This window comes from Ammospiza nelsoni, chromosome 1 (assembly GCF_027579445.1).
Source record: "Ammospiza nelsoni isolate bAmmNel1 chromosome 1, bAmmNel1.pri, whole genome shotgun sequence".
Taxonomy (NCBI): Eukaryota; Metazoa; Chordata; class Aves; order Passeriformes; family Passerellidae; genus Ammospiza; species Ammospiza nelsoni.
In genome coordinates this window covers 9,418,749-9,442,665 of record NC_080633.1, presented here as the reverse complement: position 1 = coordinate 9,442,665, position 23,917 = coordinate 9,418,749, and the positions used below count along the sequence as shown (strand labels likewise).

Sequence of the window (23,917 nt, the reverse complement as noted above, 5' to 3'; positions counted from 1 at the left end):
TCTAATCAAAAATTAGGTCCCATTCATTTATTTGTAGTGTAATAAATTCTGTAATTTGATCTACTATTATTCTTCTAAAGCTTCATTTTACTCAAGGACTTAGCATATATCTATTTTTTTCAATTATATATATTTGATAACATTTAGATGTGTGCTAAGAACAGTCTGTTAGATCTTAAATCAGTAAACTACAAAAACTCATAGGAAAATAAGCAACTTTGGCTTTCATCAATATAATATCCACAAGTCCATGCAAATTACTGACCTCCTATATGCCATTAAATATTAAAGATCAAATAACAAAACCAAGATTGTATCCACCATCAAAATAATGCTAAAATTTAAAATTAACACATTAGTTTTTCCTCAATCCTTGCTGCTTCCTCTATGAAACTTCTTTACTGGGTTCCACAAAAGAAGGAATCAATTCAAAAACAACTCAAAAGACATTTTGTTCTCCATATTGCTTTCCCAATCACTTAAGGCAGAAGTTGGGTCTTGGCAAAACAAATCTAAATCTTTTCAGAAAACCTTAGTGTCTTCCAAGGACTGCAGGTTCTATTGTTTGGAAAAGGGGACTTCACATTTTATTTCAAAAATAGATGTTCCTCAGCAACATGAATGTGTGACTCACAAGTGCTATTTAATATTCTGGAATAAGAGAGGAGGTAGAATTCAGTAAATTCAAAGACACTGAGTGTATAATACAAAAATCTCTGTCAGAGTCAGTCTGCTTAACATGCAAAGACAGTCACTGTAAAACAAAATAAATGCAAGAACTAGCAGGTTTATGTCAAAAAGGAAGAAGAGAAAACCATAAAAATTATCATACTAATCTATCTATGGATTTCCTGTCATATTCTTAAACTAATGCAGATACTTCATGAAATTTAAGTAAATTATCCTAAGAATTTGCAGCTTGATGTCAAAGAATTCCAAATGCAAATAATGTCCTTTTCCACAACATCTGTCACAGTAACATGACTGAATAAATGTAAATGTGAACTGGAAATGGAGAAGTAGGTTGTGTACTAGACTGAGTTTAGGTCAGAACATGGTGAAGTTCAGATTTTAATTCTGTCACTGTTCTTCTACCTGGACACTGTTTCTGCCTGAATGGTTAACCAGTGTTTGCCTCTTCTCAGTCCCAGCTGTGCTTCCAGTGAACAACACTGAGAGGTTCAAGCCTCCAACCCCTCTGGCTGTAGGAGACTCTCACTGTGCACAACAAACTGAGCTTTAACTTGTAAGGAAGAGAAAGGAAAATGCTTAAAAGGCACCAGTGTTAAGGTAATATTTACATTTCAGAGTAAAGTCACTGACAGTTGAGAAACGTAAACTTTGGAAGTGTTTGAGTAGCTGCTTTTTAAGCAAACTCATTTCAGGTTTTTTTAAAGGATGATTTCAGACAACATATGCAATTACATGAGCACAAAGTATGATTTCCACAAGACCTTTTGCTCATCCAGTGACTACAAAAGCTGCATGAACAAGCTATTCATTTTGTACACAGATTTTCATTTCTTCATTAACTAGAAAGATATCCCAAAGTCAGTAATTTATTCAGGATTAAAATTATTTCTATTTTCAGATATACCATTTTTCAAGATATGTTTTATATTTTAAGATGCTTCGGCTTCTGAACTGACCAATTAACAAAGAAGATGCCAAGCTGTTAGAAACTCCTGATGAGAAGAAAATCTGAATTAGGTATAACTTCATGGAGCTGAAAGTTAAATGCATTTGGATATTAGTATGAAGTGGTTACCAAGAGACAGAGAATTTCTATAAATTATTATATTTTAATGTATTTGTTTTCTGATAACATTGAAGCCTCCTACGTGAGAGTTTTTGATGGCAGCACTCTTTGCACACTGATTTCCACAAATAAGAAATTGCTGTGGATGCCTCATTGCTTCCGTTGCATTTTATCTACTTTGTTTGCAAAGGGGCTTTTAATAATTCCCTATTGCTCACAAATAGCCCTGTGCAAAGCATAAAATGGGCACATTTTTGAAAATGGATGAGTGGGTATTCAATCACCTAACCAAGATCACAATACCAGCAGGTTTGGAATACTATGGTCGTGCCTTATCTTTCTGTTTAATTCATCAAGTCTCTAAACACACCACTAAAAAGGTGTCTGTGCACCTGGGCAAGGGTAATTATTAAGTAGCACTGTCAGTTCTTACCTTATCTACACATACTGCAAATACAAAAACAATTTATGCTTTTAAAGTGTTAAATAATAGATTTTCTGATTTGAAAAAAAAAAAAAAAAACAAAAACTCTACTTGTAGCACTCTGTGAGATAAAACACATTTTGCAACTTCTCTCTCTATGCTAATATCTGAAATTCAGTTACAGAAGGCAATGTGTTGTTTTGACAGAGGAAACTGAAGACTCAAAATTATTATTTTTTTTTTTTTAAATAATGCTTCAAACTTTCCCTGACAGATGAGCCCTTCCTAGATATACACAGAACACTTTTGGGGTGAAGTAACCCCCTTAACAATACCACAAGTATTTGCTTTCCCACTCCAAAAATCAACACATGCAGAAAGAAAATGAAGCTTGGATATGTAGTATCAGACATAATTACCAACTGTTGTCTTAGTACTGAACCCATCTCGCAACAGGAGTGGGAACATCAGTCAAAGATTATTTATTGAAATGGCCAATCTGCAATTTCATTCTTTAGGAAATTTGGATATGGCAGTAGCTGGGATGCATTAGCAGGGCATTTGCTTACAAAGAAGCAGTTTGATCTAAATCACTTGACTGGCAACTCCCAAGCACAGCACTGGTTCAAAAATTCACTGTTTGCCAACAACATCCCTTGAAACCACTTCCAGCTATACTACAAAGACATCAAACCTCACTGAAAGGCAGTAGCAAGATTTTAGCCTCCAAAATACTGCAGGCAATTAAATGGGACGTCTACATCTTAAATACCTTCAGTACTAGACAGCTAGGTAGCAGTTAATACTTTTTTTTCTGAAATGGAATTTGTATTCCAAATTTTGTTTTACAATTATTAGCTTTATAAAAATTATTTCGAGTGCTTAGAATGAAATAGCCTCAGTATTAAACCTGACCATAAAAGAAAATTGAATGTAATTAATGTTGGTAATGGTTTCTGTCTTTGTTCTTCTCCCTCCATTTTTCATCTAGCTCAACAATCATCTATTAGCCTTTGAACATTCATATCACCGAATTATCAAGCACTAAAACTCAAGAAATATGCAAAATGTACAAAATCCCAAAGAGAATATGTGAAAAGTCACTGCATGTGCCTCTTAAGTATTTTAAATGCTGATGGCAAATTTTAAATGCTATCAAAAATGGTATACCTCATACAACTAGTAACTTTAAAACATTCATTTCATGTATTTCAAATGATGGAAATGTAAACTGCAGTCATAGTCCTAAAATCTCCAGGTTGAAAATCTTTATATGCAGAGTAGAGCTGGTGAATTCAATCAACTTTACCTTAAGCATGAGGATATACACAGAAGCACACATATGTAAACTTCACCATCCTGAAGCAGGCCTAGATACAATTTATTAACTATTGTTACCTAACTCAACTGGCAGTCAGGATAACACAAATGTCCTGTACTTCCCAAATATATAATTTATTAAAATCAATCAGAAATTTAGTAGTAATATTCATACCCAATATCTGAAAGTTACTCTCTTTCAAGTCTGGGAAAATCTGTTTTTCCCCATCCACTCCTAATTAGAAAAAACCATTACTGAATCATTTCAGTACTGCTATAGCTTTGTATTCCAGACCACAGGTTTTACCTTTCCAAGCATTCTCCCAAGGAAGTAGTAATGTCGGGCATACGAGTCTCCAACCAGCATCTGTGCAGCAGGGTTAGGGTAAAGCAGCCCCTCATTGGTGGTCTTAAAAAAACCCTGGTTAGGGTTAAATCCTGATTTGAGGAGTTCATTCAGAAATTCTCTGAAAATTCCACCACCATCAATGCCAGCTTCATCAAGACCGTGTGCATTAAGCAAGTGAACACGAATGCGCTTTTTTAGGTCAGGTTCTGCAGGGAAAGGAGAGAGACAAACTCAAATGCAATTGTCTGCTTCAGTTTTGTATGGATAAAACCACATGTATATCACACACACAAACTATATATGCTAGAATAAAATCTGACCTAGTAGCAAAATAGTAGCTAAATGCTTATTACTGGCTTGAATTTTGGAATATTCAGTTTGTGAAACGCTCAATTTGTAGAAAAGGTATTGTTTTAAGAGTCATCAAAAAAAGAAGTGGGTAATACCATAGGTAGGGGAAGAAAAAAAATCCTACAAAATATTAAGAGAGACCAAGGAATAATTTGAAAATTTTATTTATATAAAATATTGTGAGCACAAGATCACATAGATTCACACAAACGTGATTATTTTGATGTAGTGAAATTTATAGTACTACATGCCATCAATAAAAAGAGAAAAGAGCCCTGCATTATTATCAGACACATTGTACCAAGCAAATCCTTTTCAGTCCATATGTATTTCTTGGCCAAGACTACCAAAGCAGATAATATCTAATGAATTATACAGAAAAATATACAAATTACAATTATTTGGACAAGCAAATGGGAAGAAAAGCACCATAAGAAGAGGTTGTAAAGAGATCATTTAGACTGCAATAATTAGAAAGAATATGGGTGAGAATTACTTCTGTAAAAATAAGGAAATGTAATTTTTAAGAACTTTCACATCTCAGAGCTGATACACCTACAGCATACCAGTCAAATAAGCAAATATGAAACTACATAATAAGAACAATAAAGTGTTGTAACAAGCTGATAACTGCAAACCTACCATTCTCAGGAGAAAGTTTATCATAAGCATCCTCATAAATATAATTTCTTCTGATAGTGACATTAATTCCATCCAAAAATGGCCCATCTCCTTGAACTTCTTGTTTATCAGCATAGATCAGTCTTTGAAAAATCTGTTTAAATGAGTGAAAAGAGCAATCATGTCATTGTGCAGATCTAAATATTCAATGAGAGATGGTTATTCACTACTGTTTACTGTCCTTTGAGCTGCCTCTGGCATTCACTTTCAAGTTATTTGTCTTCTCTCTCACTGAGCTGCAGAAACTTAATACAGGACCCATGGAAGAGGAGGAGGGGGACAGAAATGCAAAGAACTTTTCTGTGCTAAAATAACATCCACAGGGTTTTTTTCATAAAGAAGCACATCTACAGACACTGCACCAGTGCTTCCAGTTTCCTCTCCCTAACTTTTAGAGTTCTGAAATGCAAAGTACTCAAAAACAAATTTAAAAAGCCCCACGAGTATTTCACACAGACATTCACAATGCTGGTAAATAATTTTTTGTTGCTGTTTACAATAGTCAGGAACACTCTCAGCAATAAGAAAACAGGTACCACTTCCCCTTGTATAAGCAGTGAACAAATAATTCAGATTAAAATAATGGATATTACCACCATATTTTTAAAAAAAGAACCAGAGCATCATAAAAATTCAAAACAATTATGCCAGGTGAAGCACAAATTGAATTTCACACAGTCCATTTTCAAGTCTTCACAAGAGGAAACTGTTCCCCTGAAGAGTAACTGCAGCTCACTGTGTTTCTATACCAGGATGTAGCATGGGAGGGGGCTGCCTAATGTAAAATAATATTCCCTCTATCCATGGAGTGCAGGCTTACTATATTCTCTCTTGTCATCATTCCCATATTTAATAAATAGTCTAGCACATTATCCAAGGGATATAATCTCCCAGTAATATGTCAGACCATTTTTTAATTAAGAACATTAAGTAAGAGTCTGCAGGGATTTTTAAAAACAAAAAAAATTACCATGAAAGAGAAAATTTGACCACAGCAAACAAAGGTAGAATAAGGTCTCAAATCTACTGTTTTTATGTGCAACTGTTGCTAGTGGAGAAGATGCTTTCCAACCAGGAAGACTACAGTACAGACAAAGCAGGAATCTTTCCTAAGGTACACAGCAGGAAAACAAAAGAAAATAGTCCTAAGCTGCAGAAAGAGAAACAAGGGATGGGCATAAAGAAAAAAGTTCATAATGGGAGTGACTGGGTATTGAAAAAGGTTAGAGAGTGAGAGTTTGTGAAATCTCCATTTCTGGAGATAGTCAAAACTCATCTGGACAAGTCCTGGTGCATGCTGACCCAAGTCTGAAGTTATTCTCGTGTGAGGAAGGATGTGGACTAGAGCACCTCCAGAGGTTCCTTCTGGCCTTTTCTGGCCTACTTTTTCTACAGTTTTATAACATCCAGGCATGTAGTCACAGGCTCCTTTTTTATGTACAGAGCATGAGAATATGCTCACCACCACTCTCCTTCCAGAAGCAGCCCCAGATACAGTTTATTAATTATTGTTACCCAATTCTAGATGGAAAAAATCACCTGGTATTACATCTCATAGAAAAACTCATTTTGGTACTGACTCCCTACAGAACCCAATGTTCATGGATATGTTAGTCCTGAAAATGAGAACCCTAATGCACAACTGCAGAATTTGCAATGACTTCAGACAGAGAAAAACAAGCAAGGCTGACTGAAGCACACACCATGGAAGCAGCATCACCATAGGCAAGCTGACCAAAGCATGGCCTAAGGAGGTGAGAACCAAGGCACTGCTACAAATTGGATTCATTTCCTCCCACAGACTGGAAGGTGCATCCCAATGTGCCTTAAGGTTGAATGGGAAAACATTCCCTGGGGCCAGAAAGCTCCAGAGCCCACCATGGAACTGGACTCTGCAATTGCTTGTTAGACTATCTGTTATCTCGTGAGTTAAGGTAAAAGTGGCATGAGGAAATCAGAAAATGAAAGGGCACATGGAACAGCCCCCACAGACAAGCAGCACTGAGCTTACATAATAAATTACAGAGCAATAGACAGCAACTGACCAAAAGGGAAAAAAAAAACCTTATTATGATCATGGTATTTTCTTCCCTTATTGCTACTTGCTCTGTAGAGGCAGTGGGACACTCCAAGGAATGCTGACTCCCACTCTTATACAAAAAGGACTGTACACACTTGTTCCAAAACACAGTGTAACAGGATCTCCTCCATGAACTATGGAAGATCAGCAGTAGCTTTATCCTCATCTCCAAGCTCTCATGCCATTGTTACTTCAGTTTTTGTGATAAAAGCACACAAGGTTCTATGAATTCCACTTCCAAAACAGCTTTATGAATTCCAAAAAAGCTTTATGAATTCCAAAAACATAACATGTGTGCATCTCAACACAGCTTTAAGAAGTCCAGAGGCTGGAAGGCAGTGACTAAGTCATGACATAGAGACCCCTACTTGAGATCAGTTCCTATCATTTATTTCCCTGTAATCCTGGTGTGCCATTGCCATACAGTAATAAGATGTTTTGTTGGAACAACTGTTTAATAGAAGCCTGAGAAAAAAAACACACATTTTCTACCAAAGCTACCTCTGTGTTTTGACAAATAAAGACTGACTTTCCCTATTGATTTACTCTTAATTCCTTTGATGGTGTCTTTAAAAGGAACATTTCCAAGACAATTTGGGGAGCAGTTTTGAAATAATTGATATTGTTGAAAAGGAAGCCAGTTTTTAAAAAATGTGCTTAGCAGGAAAAAAAAGCTTTAATAATATTAATGATGCAAACTGAAATAGGTAATGGAACTAACAATTACATCTATAAAATCTCAAAACCATTCAAAAGCAAATCCAATCAATCAAGTACAAGAATCTTGCAAGTTTAAGGTATACACTCTAATAAAGTTCAGCTACTCAGCTATGAATGCAGGAACTCAATCTGTAGGTGTTCATTTCCCAGAATGGAGATCCATGATCTCATTTGGAGCACATGAGTGCTCCTGAGTCCCCAGCTGTGACCCTGCACTCTGGCACAGCACACAAGAGCCAGTGCTGTGCCACCACAAGAGGGTGCAATCAGGGAGAGCCATCTCTGAGCCAGGACTGCAAACTGCTCTCAGCTGGCTCAGAATAAATGTTCCTAACTTTAATGCAAATATTATTAAGGGCAACATAAGCAGGAAAGTAAAAGAGAAGTCAGTAACTTCAAATGTTCAGCTGCTGCATGAGTACTGCAGAAAAACAGAGCAGAATGCCATATCCTTCTGTAGGGAATCCATCCAGTTTCCACTTCACTAAGTGCTCTTTTTACACTTACTCAAAACAAAAAACACCAATTGCATATTAAATTAGAAATTAGGTACCTTTACTCTTTCTTCAAAAGGAACTACAAAAGGTAGCTCTGTCAGAATTGCAAGTTGTCGTTCTTCAGATACAGAAAGAGGTGCTGGCTCCAAACCCACTTAAAACAGAAATAATAATTTTTAAAATTTTGGAAAGAACATTTTTTTAAAACAATTTCTTTTGTATCAAGTGACTCAATCTACTTTGTATAAAAACACATACATTAAAATAGTTTATTTACTGCATACTCACTCAAAGCCTTACCTTTCCTTAAACATTAGTTGCTACAGGCAAACTGAAATATAAGTATTGAAAACATACAAAACCAAAATGCATATAAAAATATGTACTTCTGTACCTCTATTTTTACTCAGAATAAAAATCTCCTTAGGAAAAGCTTAGGAAAAAATGCATGACAGAAGACAATTAGTAACTGATGATTTAGAATTTTCATTGCAGGAATAGACAATATTCCTATTCTCATGTTCAGAATATTTTACAGTTACTGTGCTTTCAACTACATATTCTAATTCCAATCAAGTCATTTTTGGTAAAAACTTTAAGAATTAAACCAAATCTAAGGAAATCAACAGAAAGATAACATTTATTTCAGAGAGTTTTCTCCCCTAACAGTAAAGTCACAGAGACCACATTAAATCCCAGTGACTGCAGAAACAGTGAAAGCACCATCACGAACCTGTATAATGTATTTAAGACAAAAATCTTGGAGAAGCATCCAAGAAGCCACAGCAGAGAGACTAATTCATGCAGTTCCCAAACCACTGTGCAGCTCCTCTGAACTCACAGGGTATTTTTAGGAAACAACTGAACTTTTGGTGATGCACAGTAGAAATGACAATCCTGCTCTAACTTTATGGGAGGAAACTCAGCTGGTGAGCACACACCTGACTGTAAATTAATGAAGTGCAGTCATTATTGCTCACTGATGAGCCACTGTGGCCAAAGGTGCACCTGACTCCAGTCTACAGAGGTAACAACACCCACAGTTCCTTGCTTGTTTCATTCTCATGTTTAATAATCACCTCTGAAAAAAGACTCCAGAGTCTGAACACATACAATGTATTACAAAATAAGTAAATGCTTCATGTCACTACCCTGTCTATAAGTTTTTAATTACAGTTTCAAAGTTTTTTCTTTGACTTCTACCCATGGTGACAAGCATCTTCTGCAATCTTCTGGACTGAACACTTCAATGTTCTTTTTTATTTCTTTTTTATATCCTCAAAGCACGTGAAGTAGGGATATTTTAAGGACCAATTTAATAGGATATGACCCTAAACATCACTAATCTTGATATATATTCATTGGGAGCAGGTTTCAACATGGCAAGCCTTTGGAATTTCTGACAAAATGCTGATTTGTGATTATCTTTAGTTTACTTAGTAAACATTTTTAATTAAAGTCAATGTATGAAGCCTATTAAGCTAACAGTTAAAATCATTTTAAATGAAAAGTGCATGTACAGCAAAGGTAAACTACTACATGACTTCGACAGTTCAATTATTTCAGTCAATTAGTAAATTTTATCTGCATTTCTCCATCACAGCTTCTTTCTTTAGAGAGAAATATGGGATGGAGTCATCAATACAGAGGGCATTTAGAACTCACAAGTCTGCCATTTAAGTAAATGAAAAAGCACAAATAAACATGGCCATATGTGATTCAGCAGTACTTTCATGCTAATTGGCTTTAACCCATATGGAGTCAAGAGGGATTTAACAAGTCATGTGCACAAAGTTATCTGCTTGTTTTCACATATTCATGTTGACTGCACTCTCTTTTTAGCCTGACTTTGTATGAAAACAAGGTTTACATGAACACACTGTGCCATCTTTCCTCCAACACACCTCTTGAGTTCATCAGCTGAACTTCAACTTTGGCAGAGAATAGGAAATTCAAAAATAACAAATACTGTGAAAATTTTCACAGGCCAGAGAGGAGAAATTCCTTCAGCAACAGCCAGGAGAGCAGTGCTCAGTGTGCCAGCTCACCTGGAGCCAGCCAGGAACAGGAGGGCACACAGCTGCTCACACCTGCACAGCACAGGCATTCCTCATTCCCCAAGTGCCCACAGCAGGAGAAGCATGAAATGGAGAGAAATGGAGGCAGCTGGAGAAGGAAAACCTCAATGTAGTGTAGGTGTGAGGGCAAGGAGAGCAGGAGAATGTGGAAGTGATAAATGTGGAATAGGTTTGGCAGTGGAGAACATCCAGACAGTATAAACAGCTGTGGAGAGTCATGTAGGTCAGTGAAAGAAACAAGGATTGCTGATGTTGAGAAGCAGTGACTTCCAAAGAAAGAAACCAACTGGAAAAATATATAATCAATAATTCTCAGCAGTACTTGAAGGGACCCAACTAGTTATTATCTGGCAACTACACTAATAAGGTAATCAAAATTAACTTTTACCATTGTAGCTACTCAAATAAAAATTATCACTAGAAGTCTTTAGGCTTCCCCTCTGGCCAAAGCTTTTAATTCTGTACCCTACAGCAGCATTCAAAGGCTACAGTCCCTCCATGATCTACTGGATCTGGCTAAACTAACTCAAGCAGATTGCATCATCCTGAAAGAGAGCAAGGACTTCTTGTAGAGGAATCATTTTGCTGCTTAAAGGCCGCATTTTAAATTCATTAAATTCATATTTAATTAAATTCATTATTAATTCTGTACAAGTGCCAGTGATCTAATGATTATTTTACCTGATCACAGAGAGGTAAAATTCTAGAACAGTGAAGCTGAAAAGGTTTGAAAAGCTGGAAGAAACCAACTGTCTACATGAGAAAGCATATTGGAACAATCTGGTGTAAATTTACCCTGATTGCTAAATTTGTCCCATTCTCTAATTTTTCTCTGCAAGTTCCATAAAATCCTGGTATTTTGAGTACTTCAGAGGTTTACATTTTTGCCTTATCTAATTAGATAAAATATTTATAAACAGTAATTAATATTTACCATACAAAGCCTGTTTGTAACAGTTTAATACATAACAAAAATGTTTCTTTAGAGTACACAGTAAAAGCAAAATCTCAATGCTTTACATCTTCTGTTCTATGCAACTGCCTTTTATACAAATTAATACATTATTTTAAGAACACATCATTTCTCCACCTCATCAATGCCAGTGGAAACTTGGGCAAAGAAATTATTAAATTAAATAACATGACATATTCTAAAGATTTACACACATGCATACAAGTACACAATTTTTAAAAAATCTTAACCAAAATTATGAAAGATTGTCTTGCTTTTGGTTAGCAAGATTTTACTACAAAATGCTCAACTGCATTCTAGAGAAGACAGATTTCTTTGCATAAAGCAATCTCTTATTTTGACTTAGCAAAGCTGAAATTGCAAGGACAGTGTCTCACCATCCAGAGTGGACTGCAGGGGTCCTATTCTCCCCATCCTCCTGACTCTCCAGACGTGTCTGGCCGATGGCACATACAGCTGTGTGACCTCACAAATGAACAGGATTTCACAGTTAAACAGGACTAATTACACATTATCATTTACTGCTGCATACTAAATACACAGAGCTGTCACATGCAGGAGTGTGTCTGAATATCTTAATTCATGGAATTCACAGAATCACTGGGTTGGAAGAGACCTTCAAGATAATTGAGTCCAACCCAGCCCCAACACCTCAAACCCTGGCACCCAGTGCCACATCCAGGCTTTGTTAAACACACCCAGGGATGGTGACTCCACCACCACCCCAGGCAGCCATTCCAGAGCTTTATCACCCTTTCTGTGAAAAACTTTTTCCTAATATCCAACCTATATTTCCCTTGACACATCTTGAGACATCTTCATTTCTGCTGATCCCTCCTTACACTCGTGCCTTACAGGAGTGCTGCACAATTAACAACAGTACAATATAAATGCCCTGTATTTAAAAATACCACACAATGTTACATTCAGTTCTGGTATTTAGGACACTAGAGAAGCCAAATTTGAAGTTTGAGATATCAAATATTCTGTTTATTTTTTACTGAGCATGTGTCATGATTCACAGGAATCTAGTACACAGCAGGTATTAGCTTTTTCTTTTGCACACACATACACACTTTTTGACATCAATGTCATTTTTTTCAAAAGCTCTTAGAAAAATAAAGTCATTTCTAGGTGAAGTAAGTACAGAAAATGCTGCTGAATTCTCTTTTATTTTAAAAGAGAATTTTCCCCACTATAGAGCAATTATTTAATTTAGCATTTTTACTATGAGAAGATGCAACTATGTGCTCCTCTGCTATAAATGCCAATGATTTACACTCTTGCACTGTAGGGCAAGTTCCCCTTTACTGACTGGAAATGTGCTTTAACATACAAGTTTCTTAACAGAGGCAAGACTCCTACATTAGAGAAAAGCAACATTATTCCAAGTTCTAAATCATATAATCTGTGCAGCATCAACATCACCAATACTGTCAGAAATCACAGACTTTACCATTGAAAATTTGGCACCTGTAAGGCTTGGTGGAAAAGGACATGACTCTTACCTTATCTGCTTTAATGTTTTCTTGTTCCGACAGCCAGTGATTTGGTGGACAGAAATTTCTCCTTGTATCTCTAGATTTCAACATTTTCACTAAGTTTGTGATGACCTAGGTGTCAGAAACACACGCATTCAGAATACACTAAGCATTGTGAATGAAATTACATAATTCACAAAGCAAAAGTTTTTTTTAAAAAAATCAGTAACATATAAAATTGCCATTTATTTTTTTTTTAACTCACAAAAACTTGCTGTTAGAGTTAGATAGAATGAAATTAAGTAATCATGGTTCACCTGCAAGACATCAAAAAACTTGGCTTATTAACATGTCATTCCAAAATCTAGGAACCAGCAGTACATAGGATTTAGCAGTACTGCACACCTGAAGTGCTGCATGCCAGTTCAAGGAAGCCCAAACAAATCATTATCAACATTAAACTCCTTATTTAAAGAAAATAACACCAAATCAAGTATACACACAATTTATATTAGATATGTACATCATGTTCTTTTATCTTTCTAGCAAAATTGAGAAGCAAAATTGTTATAGTGATCACTAGGGTAATCTTTTCAATTTTAGTGTTTTTCCTGGAAGTTTCCTCCAATCCAGAAAAAAATGAAATAAGTAGAGAAACCAAGCTAACAAATTCTCCACCTCAAGCAGAGCTGCCATACTCAGCTGCATGCCTTCTGTCCAAAGCTGAATCAAGTTCACCCACCACTACATAAAACATAATTAAGTGGAATCAATACAATAGTAAATTACTAAGCTAAAAAGACATTATCACTGCTACAATGATCAGCCATCTGTTTGGCAAACTCAAAGTACAGCACTTGAAAAATGAGTAAGAAAAACGTGTACACAGAGTTTTTCATAGAAATAATCTTGCTAAAAGACAGTCTTAATAGACAGGTGCCAACAGTAACAAAGTTCAATGGGCCTTCTAAAAGATTCTGGGTCTAGATGCTACACAAAAGAGCTTTTAACATCCAGTCTTTAAGGTAATGTCTTTATTCAAGACAGAACAAAGAATGCTATTAAGTGAACTGTCTGATTACATGGGAATTTTCATCACCTTTCCCTTATAAAATTCAGTGCAGGTTACATGAATCACTGAAGCTCTATGGTCCCATTACCACTGTGAGGCAAATGTTTTTTAAAATGAAAATAAAATCAGAAAAGACTATCTACATGGAGGCAATGAAAATACAATATTTTACAAGCAGCTAAAGAAACCTTAAAGGAAGCTGAATCAGATTAGGTGAAATTGGAGTTTCTCCTGCAGAATGCATTGGTACTGAGAACACCAACCCAGCTGGCACCACAACTCAGCATTCCTTTGTAAAAACTTTCCTAAGTATGTATTCCATGGAAAGGGAAGATGTACTACAATAAAAATATTAAAATGGGGATTTCTTTCCAATAAAGTATCCAGTGCAAGCAGCATTTAAAATTAAAATTCAGCAAAATTAGAAACTTGATTTCACAGGATTAACTCAAGATGGTGAAATAATTCTTCTGTTTAACAAAGTTATGAGTATATGAAAATGGATTTAAGATTTTCTATGGAATCTGTATAGTTGACTATACTATCATTCTACCAAGCCAAAAATGGAGGAGTCTGTTGAAGACATTTTCACATGTAAATCTTACCAAAGACCTCCAATCTGTTAGCAAATATGCACACCATTATCAGCAGCCTCACTGTTTCCAGATTTATCATTATATATTAAATAATAATATATAACATATATATATTTATATATAATTTAATTCACTTCATGTATACACATATGTATTTTATTAGACACCAGAGGTATTGAAAATACACAAGTGAGGAGTTAAAAGAAAAAAGAGAAATTAAAAGCACAGATTATAAGGAAAAAATATGCTTTTTTTCCACCAGCAGCTTGCAAAAGCTTTAGCAAAGATAAATCCCATATATTTGATAGATATATTTGACATAGTGCAAAAGAAAGAAAAAGCAGTTTCTACTTGAATTTATAATTAACTACTTTAGCTTTGTTTTAATGATTTAGAAGAAGGTACTGCTGCCTGCTTACTGGCAGGAAGCAATTTTTTGAAGCTGCTGTCAGGAAAGACTCAGAGCCATACACAGGAGTGTTCTTGAGGACATTAACTTTAGCCATGTTCAATTTTTATCTGTAACAACAAACATGCTTCTGAAGAAGAAAAGAAGGGAAGCTTTGCTATTATATTCTTTTCTGGGGTAGAACTGGAGCCTTCCAGATACCCTCAAGATTTATATTTCCAGTTCAGCTGATGGAAGACAACTCTGGCTCCTGAACATAGTAAGAGTACACCCAGTTTTGACAGTTCACTACAAGTTTAATTTCAGACTGCCAAAGTGGTACAAAGTAACTCAGAAATTTACAGCTCTCTGAATGACAGCAAAATATGATCAAATTCACCTGAAATCCACCAACTTACACAAAGATTGATTAAGCATAACAAACTAAAGCAAACAAAAATAAGGAGGCATGATACAAACTGCATGCATAAAAATACCCCTGGTCTGACATCTTTCTCAGAAAAAAACACATATTGGGGGTTTCATCAGTGACCTTTAAATCAAAAGTTTATTTGGCAATTTAAAGACAAGTAATTAAATTACATTGTGCAAACACCTATTAGATCAATCTGTGCAAATTACAGATTCAGTGGTGCATTAGGACGGTATTCAAAGCAATCAAAACATTATCAGTTACTCTCACTGCTATTAATGCTTATGCTCATAAGTGAAATGTGTTGTAAAATCAGGCAGAATAGGCTGGATAGAGGCTACCTTAGACTTGTAGAATGAATAAGCATTCCTTAATTAGCCCATCAGGTTAAGTGCAAGCCTTAATGGGCCTTTCCTAAAGTCTAGCATGACATCTTTCTCCAAACATGGCCAAGAAGAAAGTTCCATTAGCAATATTAATACAAGCTTAGTTGATCATTTTCATTCAATTAACTTCTTTCAATTAAATAGATAGCTTGACAAAAGCAGTGATAAAAGACCTGAAGGGACAGCTGATGACTCGAACTGAACATTAGTGTGCGAGAGGTCGCCAGTATTAAACAGACTGTAAATCTGGCATTCAATTTGGAAAATGCATTTCTTCTGCTCCCACTTCTTTAATGAGCAATTTTAGCTGACTAGATGTGTTTGCTGCAGAATTTTCATGACAAGTCAAGCGCTCCTTTTTCTCAGCAACAGTTATATCAGGGTTTTTTTTCTGCTAACGTTTTCAGCTTCTCTTAACTCATGTCTTCGCTAGGATGCCACGGATAAAGCCAGCAGAAAAACACTGGTAGATCCCCAGAAAGAACATACATTAGATTCACATTTGCTAAGCCAGATTCACCTTCCCTTTAGATTCCAGCAAACCCAAAATGAGGAATACCAACAGGTTTTAGAAGATTACAAAAAAACCAATACAGCATGGTACCAGTATAGTGAAGTCTCTAATACAGAGAGAAGTATCAGAAGTATCAGAACTATCTGATAATCATTAGATTTTGTTAGAATTTCACACCTATACAAAGTCATGATAACATGCTTAAGCACCTTGGTTAATGAGAGTCCAAGTTAAACCCCAAATTTTACACAGTAACTGTTTTATAAACAAGACAAGCAAGAAGAAAATTAAGAATTGTCAGAAGAAAAAAAAATTTTACAGTTATCAGAATTTAGTCACTTGAAGTTTAGCATATATGCCAAACAGCAATCCTCCCCAATCCATATTCCTTGTTGCAACAGCAATAAAATTACAGGGACAAAAACCTAATTTCCTATCTTCAGCAGAATCATTACAATTTTACTCAGCTATGTTCTGAAAATTGCCAGAATTTACCTTGAATAACTGAATCCACCTTTTCTGTTCTGTCTGTATGCACTGCTGCATTTCTGTGTTTTTTGTCACTCCAACACTTCGAAATGCTGCAATATATTCCTCCCGAACCTCGGGCTTGGTTTCTGGGTAAGCCAGCTTGATGATTCCCAGACAGGCATCTCGAAGGCAGCGGGACAGTATTACAAGCTCTTCTAGTGTAAAAGGCATCATTGATGATTGTCTTTGACCTACAACTACATGAAACACAAGCTTAAGTTTCCTTAAATTACTTTTTAAAACCCTAATTATTTAATTCAACTTTAATATTCACACAAGTAATCTAGAGAAAAGAAACATCATCCAAAAAAAGAATGAGTAAAAATTTAGAAAGGAGATCAAATATTATTGTGTGCAGTTACAATTATTTTAATTACAATATCCCCTTGATCTCTTTTGTGATTCCTGCTATGTTAAATTTATACATTAAACTGCAGGTTCAGTCCAGAAGAAGTTCACTCTCTTCACTAACTCATTAAAAATTATCATGATTAAGAACTTCCATATCAGACCCTGTGTAAAGCTAGGGTTCCCAAGGTGCAGCCCATTAATTTTTCTCTGTTTTTTCTAAGTGCAATCACCATAAAAGAGCCAGCTGACAGCTGAGTGCTCAGGGGACCATCAGCAACCCAGGCCAGAAGATCCTTCCTCCCAGATGTCAGCAAATCATTGCCCAGGGAGCCCTCCAGCCTCAGACAAAAACATTTTACAAAGCACTGCTATTTAGCATGTTTGAAACTCACCTTCTATTGGGTCACCAAAGAATTCATTATCATGAATAGAAATAAGTGAGTGACTAAACAAAGAACTGAAAAGGTAGAAGAGAGGGATAATTCGGCTGGAGTCCTCTAAGGACATTGGAGAGCCTCTTGAAATCACTTGAAGGAGTGGCACCATAGACCTTAAAATACAAAATGCAGTGTAAAAGAGAGGGTTAGTAAAACACTCTATGACAGTACTACCTTCAGCATTCTGGTAAAATAATGTGGTAGTAGCTCCAACAGCAGTGTAACAACAGTATTTTCTGTTGTTAAATAATTACTGTTTTCAATTTCTGAAAAATAAGGTTACTCCTCAGAAGATCTTGTTATTGGTACCTCAGTGTCTGCATGACAAATTAACTAATACAGACTGCAGATACTTTGGAGACACAAAGCAAAGAGAATAATTCTCTGCATGTCAGCACTGAACACACCTGTACTGCCTCAGCTCCCAGGAAAGTGCTTCTGCCACCATCTATTTATGGACTAGTCAGAGCATGTGAGATAAAACTCACACACTTGGCATGAACCACCTGGAGCTTCGGTGTTTGCTCCAGTGATGCTTGTAAGCACTGCAAGAACTACCAAATATTACACTCATTTTAAATAAGTCTCTTTATTCTGTCTGATTTCCAAGATTTTGCTCAGTTTTATGAAATCACAGGAGGTAAGTAACCACACCTCTAACTGTCCCATTTCCTCTTCACCAGACATTCTACTTTAACAAAGAATCAGCTCCAGAGATGGTACAATACATACCCTGTAATCATCCGTGTCGTCATTGAAGATATCAAATACCAAAGATGCCTCAGGAATCTGGCATTAAAGGCTAAACTATAAAGAAGCCTGCAAAAAGAAGTTAAATTAATTGGGTCTTCCAAAATACTAAAAATTCACAAAACACAATGCTTCAATAATTACTTTCCAGTCAAGCATTTCTCAGAAATAATTTAAATTTACTTTTTCCACATGAAAGGTCTTATTCTGATCAAATATGGTAAAAGCTCCAAAAACTGACAACTGAGTATATAAAACCTTATACTAAAAATAACAACTTTCATTATCTCAGCAACAAACCATACAATATAAATAACAGTTTTCATTATTTTAGCAACAAACCCTACAATATAAAACCACATTTCCAGTATTTTGCTGAATTCAACATATATTAATAAAAATCACTGAATTAATGATCTGAGACCTTTTAAATTCTAATACCGAAAGTTAAACCAAACTAGTTAATAGGCCAATTCTGTGGTTCTTCTGACAGTAACAAATATAGCAATTTTTTGCAGAAGGTAGATTAAAATACCTTCATTTATGTCAGAACTATAGCAATTTTACTGATATACTCAGTTTGGCAGAGAGAAATAGAACATCAATGGAACAATGTCAGGACTGCTACATGTGCACTAATCCACCTGTAAACTGAAAATTGCTTATTGTTTGAAAATTTCTTACTAGTTTGTAAATGTGTAATTTCACAAGCCAGTTATACACAGGACTGACTTTAACCATATTACTTCAGACATGATTACATTATCAAAAACTTCTTATAGAAAAGAGAAATAAAAGCTTCCTGAAACTAAAAAGTCATCCCTAGCATTTTCTTCCCCTTGTGGGAAACAATACATGAGACACAATCATTTAAAACTTCTAGGAACCAAAATGGATTTCGCTGACCAAACAGTCATTTTTTCAGGTATCAAAGAACAACACTCAGTTATTTTTTCTAGATGCTACTTTCCTAGGTCTCCTAATGTCTGTTAGGAAGTAAGTAAAACAAATACTGAGGTCAACATCTCTCAGTGGCCAACAGTTTTGTAACATCAAAATTCTCTTGTGACCAGGCATACAAGAGATGGGAGGCTGGGAAATAGCAGGCAGGGGAGGCTATCTGCTGCCAGAAAACAAAATATTATTGTGGACCACATGGAAATAAATATTTGCCAGATGGCAAAAGGAAAAGAAGCACACATTTCATTAGAGAAAAAAAGTAAAATATCATTAAAGGTTTTAAAACATTGGAGAATGGTTTAACTCCCACACAAGAACACCTACACACCCTCTCACAAACACCCCTGGCTCCTGCTGCCTTCCCACAAGCACAGCCTCGGTCCTGAGCTGGTCCCTTCCTCGGGCTCCCAGCTCACCTGAAGACAGATCTGGGATGCAGCAGCAGGAGGCAGCAGAACTCACTGAGCACAAAGGATCCTTTCACAGCTACAGGGAGTTCTGGAAACAGACTAAGGCCATGCAGGAAAATGGGAAATGAAACAAGCAGCCTTGAGTTTGTAGTGCGCCTCTTTGAATTTTAAATGCATAGATCATTACATTTAAAAAGAGTTGGGAGCTTCACTTATTTCAAAGAAATTGCACATTGGGAACATTACCAAGTCCAAGTCAATTTGAAGCAACTGCAGCTAATGCCAGTTTAAGATGTGCTTTGCTGTTACATTAAATTCTACTGTGTTTTTTTCAAAAAAATTCAACCTGAAATTGATACATGAGAATTCCATTCCCTTCTAAAGTCACATTATTTTGACATTTGGTGAAAATTATGCATTAACATGTAAGGACAGCCTTATCATACCTAGCTAATTTAGAACAAGGATTTGTATTTTACTGTTTAAATATCTGTATGATAGCTCAGATGTCTTGGTTTCTGAAATGAGAAATTTCCACAGTGACCTTCAGTTTTCAGCCTGACATTTAAAATGAAAAGTAATTTGGCACCTTGCCTTCAGGTCTCCCGCAGCTTCCAAGTAAAAACTTGTTAATTTCTCAATCATCCCTGGAAATTATGTACCAGTTTGAGCAGAAATGAACAAACATTATGGACAATGAACCTATCATAATGTAATTCATTTTTTCATTCCAGCAATATTCAGCAGTAATGAAGGGGAAAAAAGGACAAACCTTAAGAGCTTATAATAATAACCTTTGCCTAAGTTTAAGCCATTTTTATTCCATATCCGTGATTCAGGCAGTCAATTGTAGCAACTGCTCTGTTTCATGGCTCAGATCCAGAAATGCTGAATTAATTCAACTTTCACATTTCCCTTTCCTGAAAATCTGCTTAAGTACAAAAATGCACATTAGGTAGAAGATGGCACCAACAGCCTGTTTCATTAATATGAAATAACTGTAACTATGAAGCAAATGAATTCATCTGCTCTAAAGCTTCCACTCTAAAGTTTCTGTGCTGTGACCAGAAAACAAATACAGAACTGGAAATTGAACACAGAATGGTGAATTGGGCAGTGTGTTAAAAGGGATTTGCATTGCTAGATTCACCTGAAATTTAATCCATTGCAAAAGTAAAGATGGCAGAAAAAACCAACTACCTTCCCACTCCAAGTACAGAAACAGGCTTTCAAAGTTCAAAAGGACAACTGTAACCAAAAAATACAAAAAAGAAAATAAACAAAATGCAAGGATGACTTTGGAAAATTGTAGTTACACAAAATCAGCTATAATAAAGTTTCAAAATTTTTGGTTTCACACTGACAAAAAAAAAGCACTGTGAAAAGCAAAAAACAACTAAGTAAAAAAAAACCAACTTGGAGAATCAAAATAGGTCAAAATCTACCTTATTTGATCTTTTTCCTTGGCAGATAAAAGATGTTCATCTGTTTAAAAACGGCCTTTCCAAGTAGAGCTACATTAAAATGACACAGTGCAAAAATTCCTGATAAAATGAAAAAGAGTACAGGGATGGCTCATACATCCTGAGGAAAAAGCCTTAGGAATACACAAAGTTTCAAGATCAGCTAATATATATATATATATATATATATATATATATATATATATATATATATATATATATATATATATATATATATATATATATATATATATATCTATATCTGGTTTTGAGTGTCAAAATAGTCTTGACCACTTTTTCCTTTTAAGAAAAAAAGAACAGAAAAAGAACTAGAAATAAAAAATATTACAGGCATTTTGATTTTTATGTTAACTTATAAAATCTAACTCAGAGGTTTCATTTTCAATATTTGCACTATTCTAAAAAAACTGAAGCAGCTAAAGTTGAAATTCCTTATATCTAGAGGTTTGAATTTTCTTGAAAATCTCACTGAATGCCACCAACTTCTTCACTATGAGATCATTATACATGTTTTATGCAATGGATTCATTAATAGATTTTCTGTAAAGTCCAATATTAAGATTTAGCACAACTGTTTGGAAGAAAGCAACATTTCTCTGCTACCAGAAAGGATAAACTTTTTTCAAGTGCAAAAACACACACTGCCTCAACCTCAGGCTGTGATAGAGTTAAATTCACTTTAGTGATTCCTGTTAAGTATCAATTTTAATCATACCAAATTAAATTATCTGTTCCCAAAAGTAAGTACATAACGATCATTTATTTAGACCCTTGTTTCTCTCTCTAGGTATCTAATTGTCCACAAAGGCCACATGATTTATGTCTACTTGCCACATTAGCATTTTGAGCACCTCTGGTTTAAAAAAAGTGTCAAATTCCTCCTGTGCAATGGGACAGATTAAATGACCCATTAAGCTTAATTTAGCTGAGGCACCACTACAAGTTAATTAGTTAAAGGCAAGATTTTCAGTCTAGGTCATAAATTGGGCTCAGTTTCCCACTGAGACCATTTAAGTTAATGAAGAGAATCCAGCAGAATGAGAGGAGCTCATACAGCCTGCGACAGGTCACTGCTGCTGGGGCAGAGATTCTGTCACTGCTCAACTGAGAGGTGTCACAGGTATGAGACAGCAGCACAGCCACTGCTAAATGCACTCTCCTGATCTTTAGAGTGCATTTAGATGCACTTTAGAGATCTTTGTATTGGACCATGAACATAAAAGCAAAGCTTAAAAAAAGAAGATTAAAACTGCATATGCAATGATGTTGGCTTTAAGAAAAACACCGCAGTGTCAGAACGCTGCCTAAAGAATGACCATAACAGCCCGGTGTAAACCTGGGCATCTCGGCACACATGTGAACACAGCTGCTCACAGCACAGCAGAGAGGTGCTGAGCCACAGGCTGAGATGAGCAGTTGCAGTGAGAACAGGGACTGTGCAGCTGTTCACCCAAGGCAGTGAACTCAGGGCACTGCTCAGGCTCTGCCAGCCACTGACATCCCAGCACCAGCACAGCTTCCACCACCATTGAACACCAGCTGGAATAAAGATGAAGTCTAAGGTATTAAATTACACCCCAAAATATCTTACAGAAATACAACTTACTTATTTAAAGCATTGGTTTGATAAAAAAGTCCTGCAAGTCTCTCCAGAAGAACTACAGTCCAAGAAAAAAATTCTCTCCTTTTTTTTTTAGAAACAGTATTCAATAATATGTAGCAACTTCATCCTGGAAAGATTACAGCCCATCCTTTTTGAAAACAAGCAGAACTCTTAATGGCTCCTTTACAATCAGGATTTTATTTTACATCTCTAATGTTACTGAACACAGGGTACAGGGGTTTTTTTTGTATTTGTAGTTTTTACAGGTTTTTCTTGTATTGGGACCCTCTTCTTTAAGTTGGCTTGATTGCATATTTCCAGAATTATTTCAGAATTCATCAAAATGCCTAATAACTAACCCAAAGCAATGAGTTTTTCCAGTTATCCACCTCTGGATCCCACCACCCTGTCTACAGCATCAGAAAATAACTTTACAGGCTTGCTCCTTTCAAAACTACATTATTAAACTTGTGGGCATCTTGTTTTGGACGTGGTCTCTGTTACAAAATCAAGGAAAACACTGAGCTGATTCAGCAAAACCAATGTTCCTAACATCACACAATATCATCATCATCAGTCAAATTATAAAAGTATATTATAATCATCAGTCAAATTATAAAAGTATTGAGAAGCCTCAAGAAAAAAAAAGCATTCAGCAATAACAGTGACACAAGTCTATATTGTGAAATTCTCATCTTTGTCCAAGAGGGAAAAAAACCTCAGAACTATTAAAACAATACTGAGATATTTGTCATTTGTTCCCTTCAAAATCCTGTGTCGATCTTAGCTCAATTTTCTTGTTACTGAAAAATTATTTTCAATTATTACTGTATTTATCATCCCATTTTTCAGATTTGAAGCTTCTGTTTTTATAATTACTTTATATCACAGATATGCCATTAAATAAACTACAACTCCTATTTTAAACCCAGTATGATTTCAAACACAAAATAAAAGAGTACTCTTGGCTCTTAGTATATTAAAAACAATTTTAGATAAATTATTTTTGCTTAACTATTTCTACATGGTTTTATTAAGCATATATACTTCACTCTGGATATTAAGTAAAAGTTTCAAAGCAAGGGTCTTTCAAAAGACTAGAATTAAATTTGATAAAATTTGGGAATTAAAAAAAGTCACCAGACAAAAAAAGTGAAACTTAATGACAAAATGTCTTTTAATTATCTTTCTAAATTCCACAAATAAGTATCATCTGTCCTTCAAAAAACACTCAAAAATTATGTTTAGAATAGCTACGTGGTAACCTAGGCCACATCTAAAATGCACTG

At 35.5% G+C, this 23,917-nt stretch overlaps 1 protein-coding gene across 1 annotated transcript in view; it reads right to left on the bottom strand.

The window, feature by feature from the left end:
- UBE3C (ubiquitin protein ligase E3C) overlaps positions 1–23,917 on the bottom strand; it is a 72,092-nt gene that overhangs the window by 24,125 nt on the left and 24,050 nt on the right. The window contains exons 11-18 of the mRNA XM_059466407.1: positions 18,154–18,240; positions 17,377–17,534; positions 16,598–16,830; positions 12,741–12,845; positions 11,610–11,697; positions 8,238–8,335; positions 4,846–4,978; positions 3,811–4,058 (exon numbers count right to left, since the gene is read on the bottom strand). Coding sequence (XP_059322390.1) covers positions 3,811–4,058; positions 4,846–4,978; positions 8,238–8,335; positions 11,610–11,697; positions 12,741–12,845; positions 16,598–16,830; positions 17,377–17,534; positions 18,154–18,240 — 1,150 coding nt within the window. The remainder of the gene's footprint in view (positions 1–3,810; positions 4,059–4,845; positions 4,979–8,237; positions 8,336–11,609; positions 11,698–12,740; positions 12,846–16,597; positions 16,831–17,376; positions 17,535–18,153; positions 18,241–23,917) is intronic.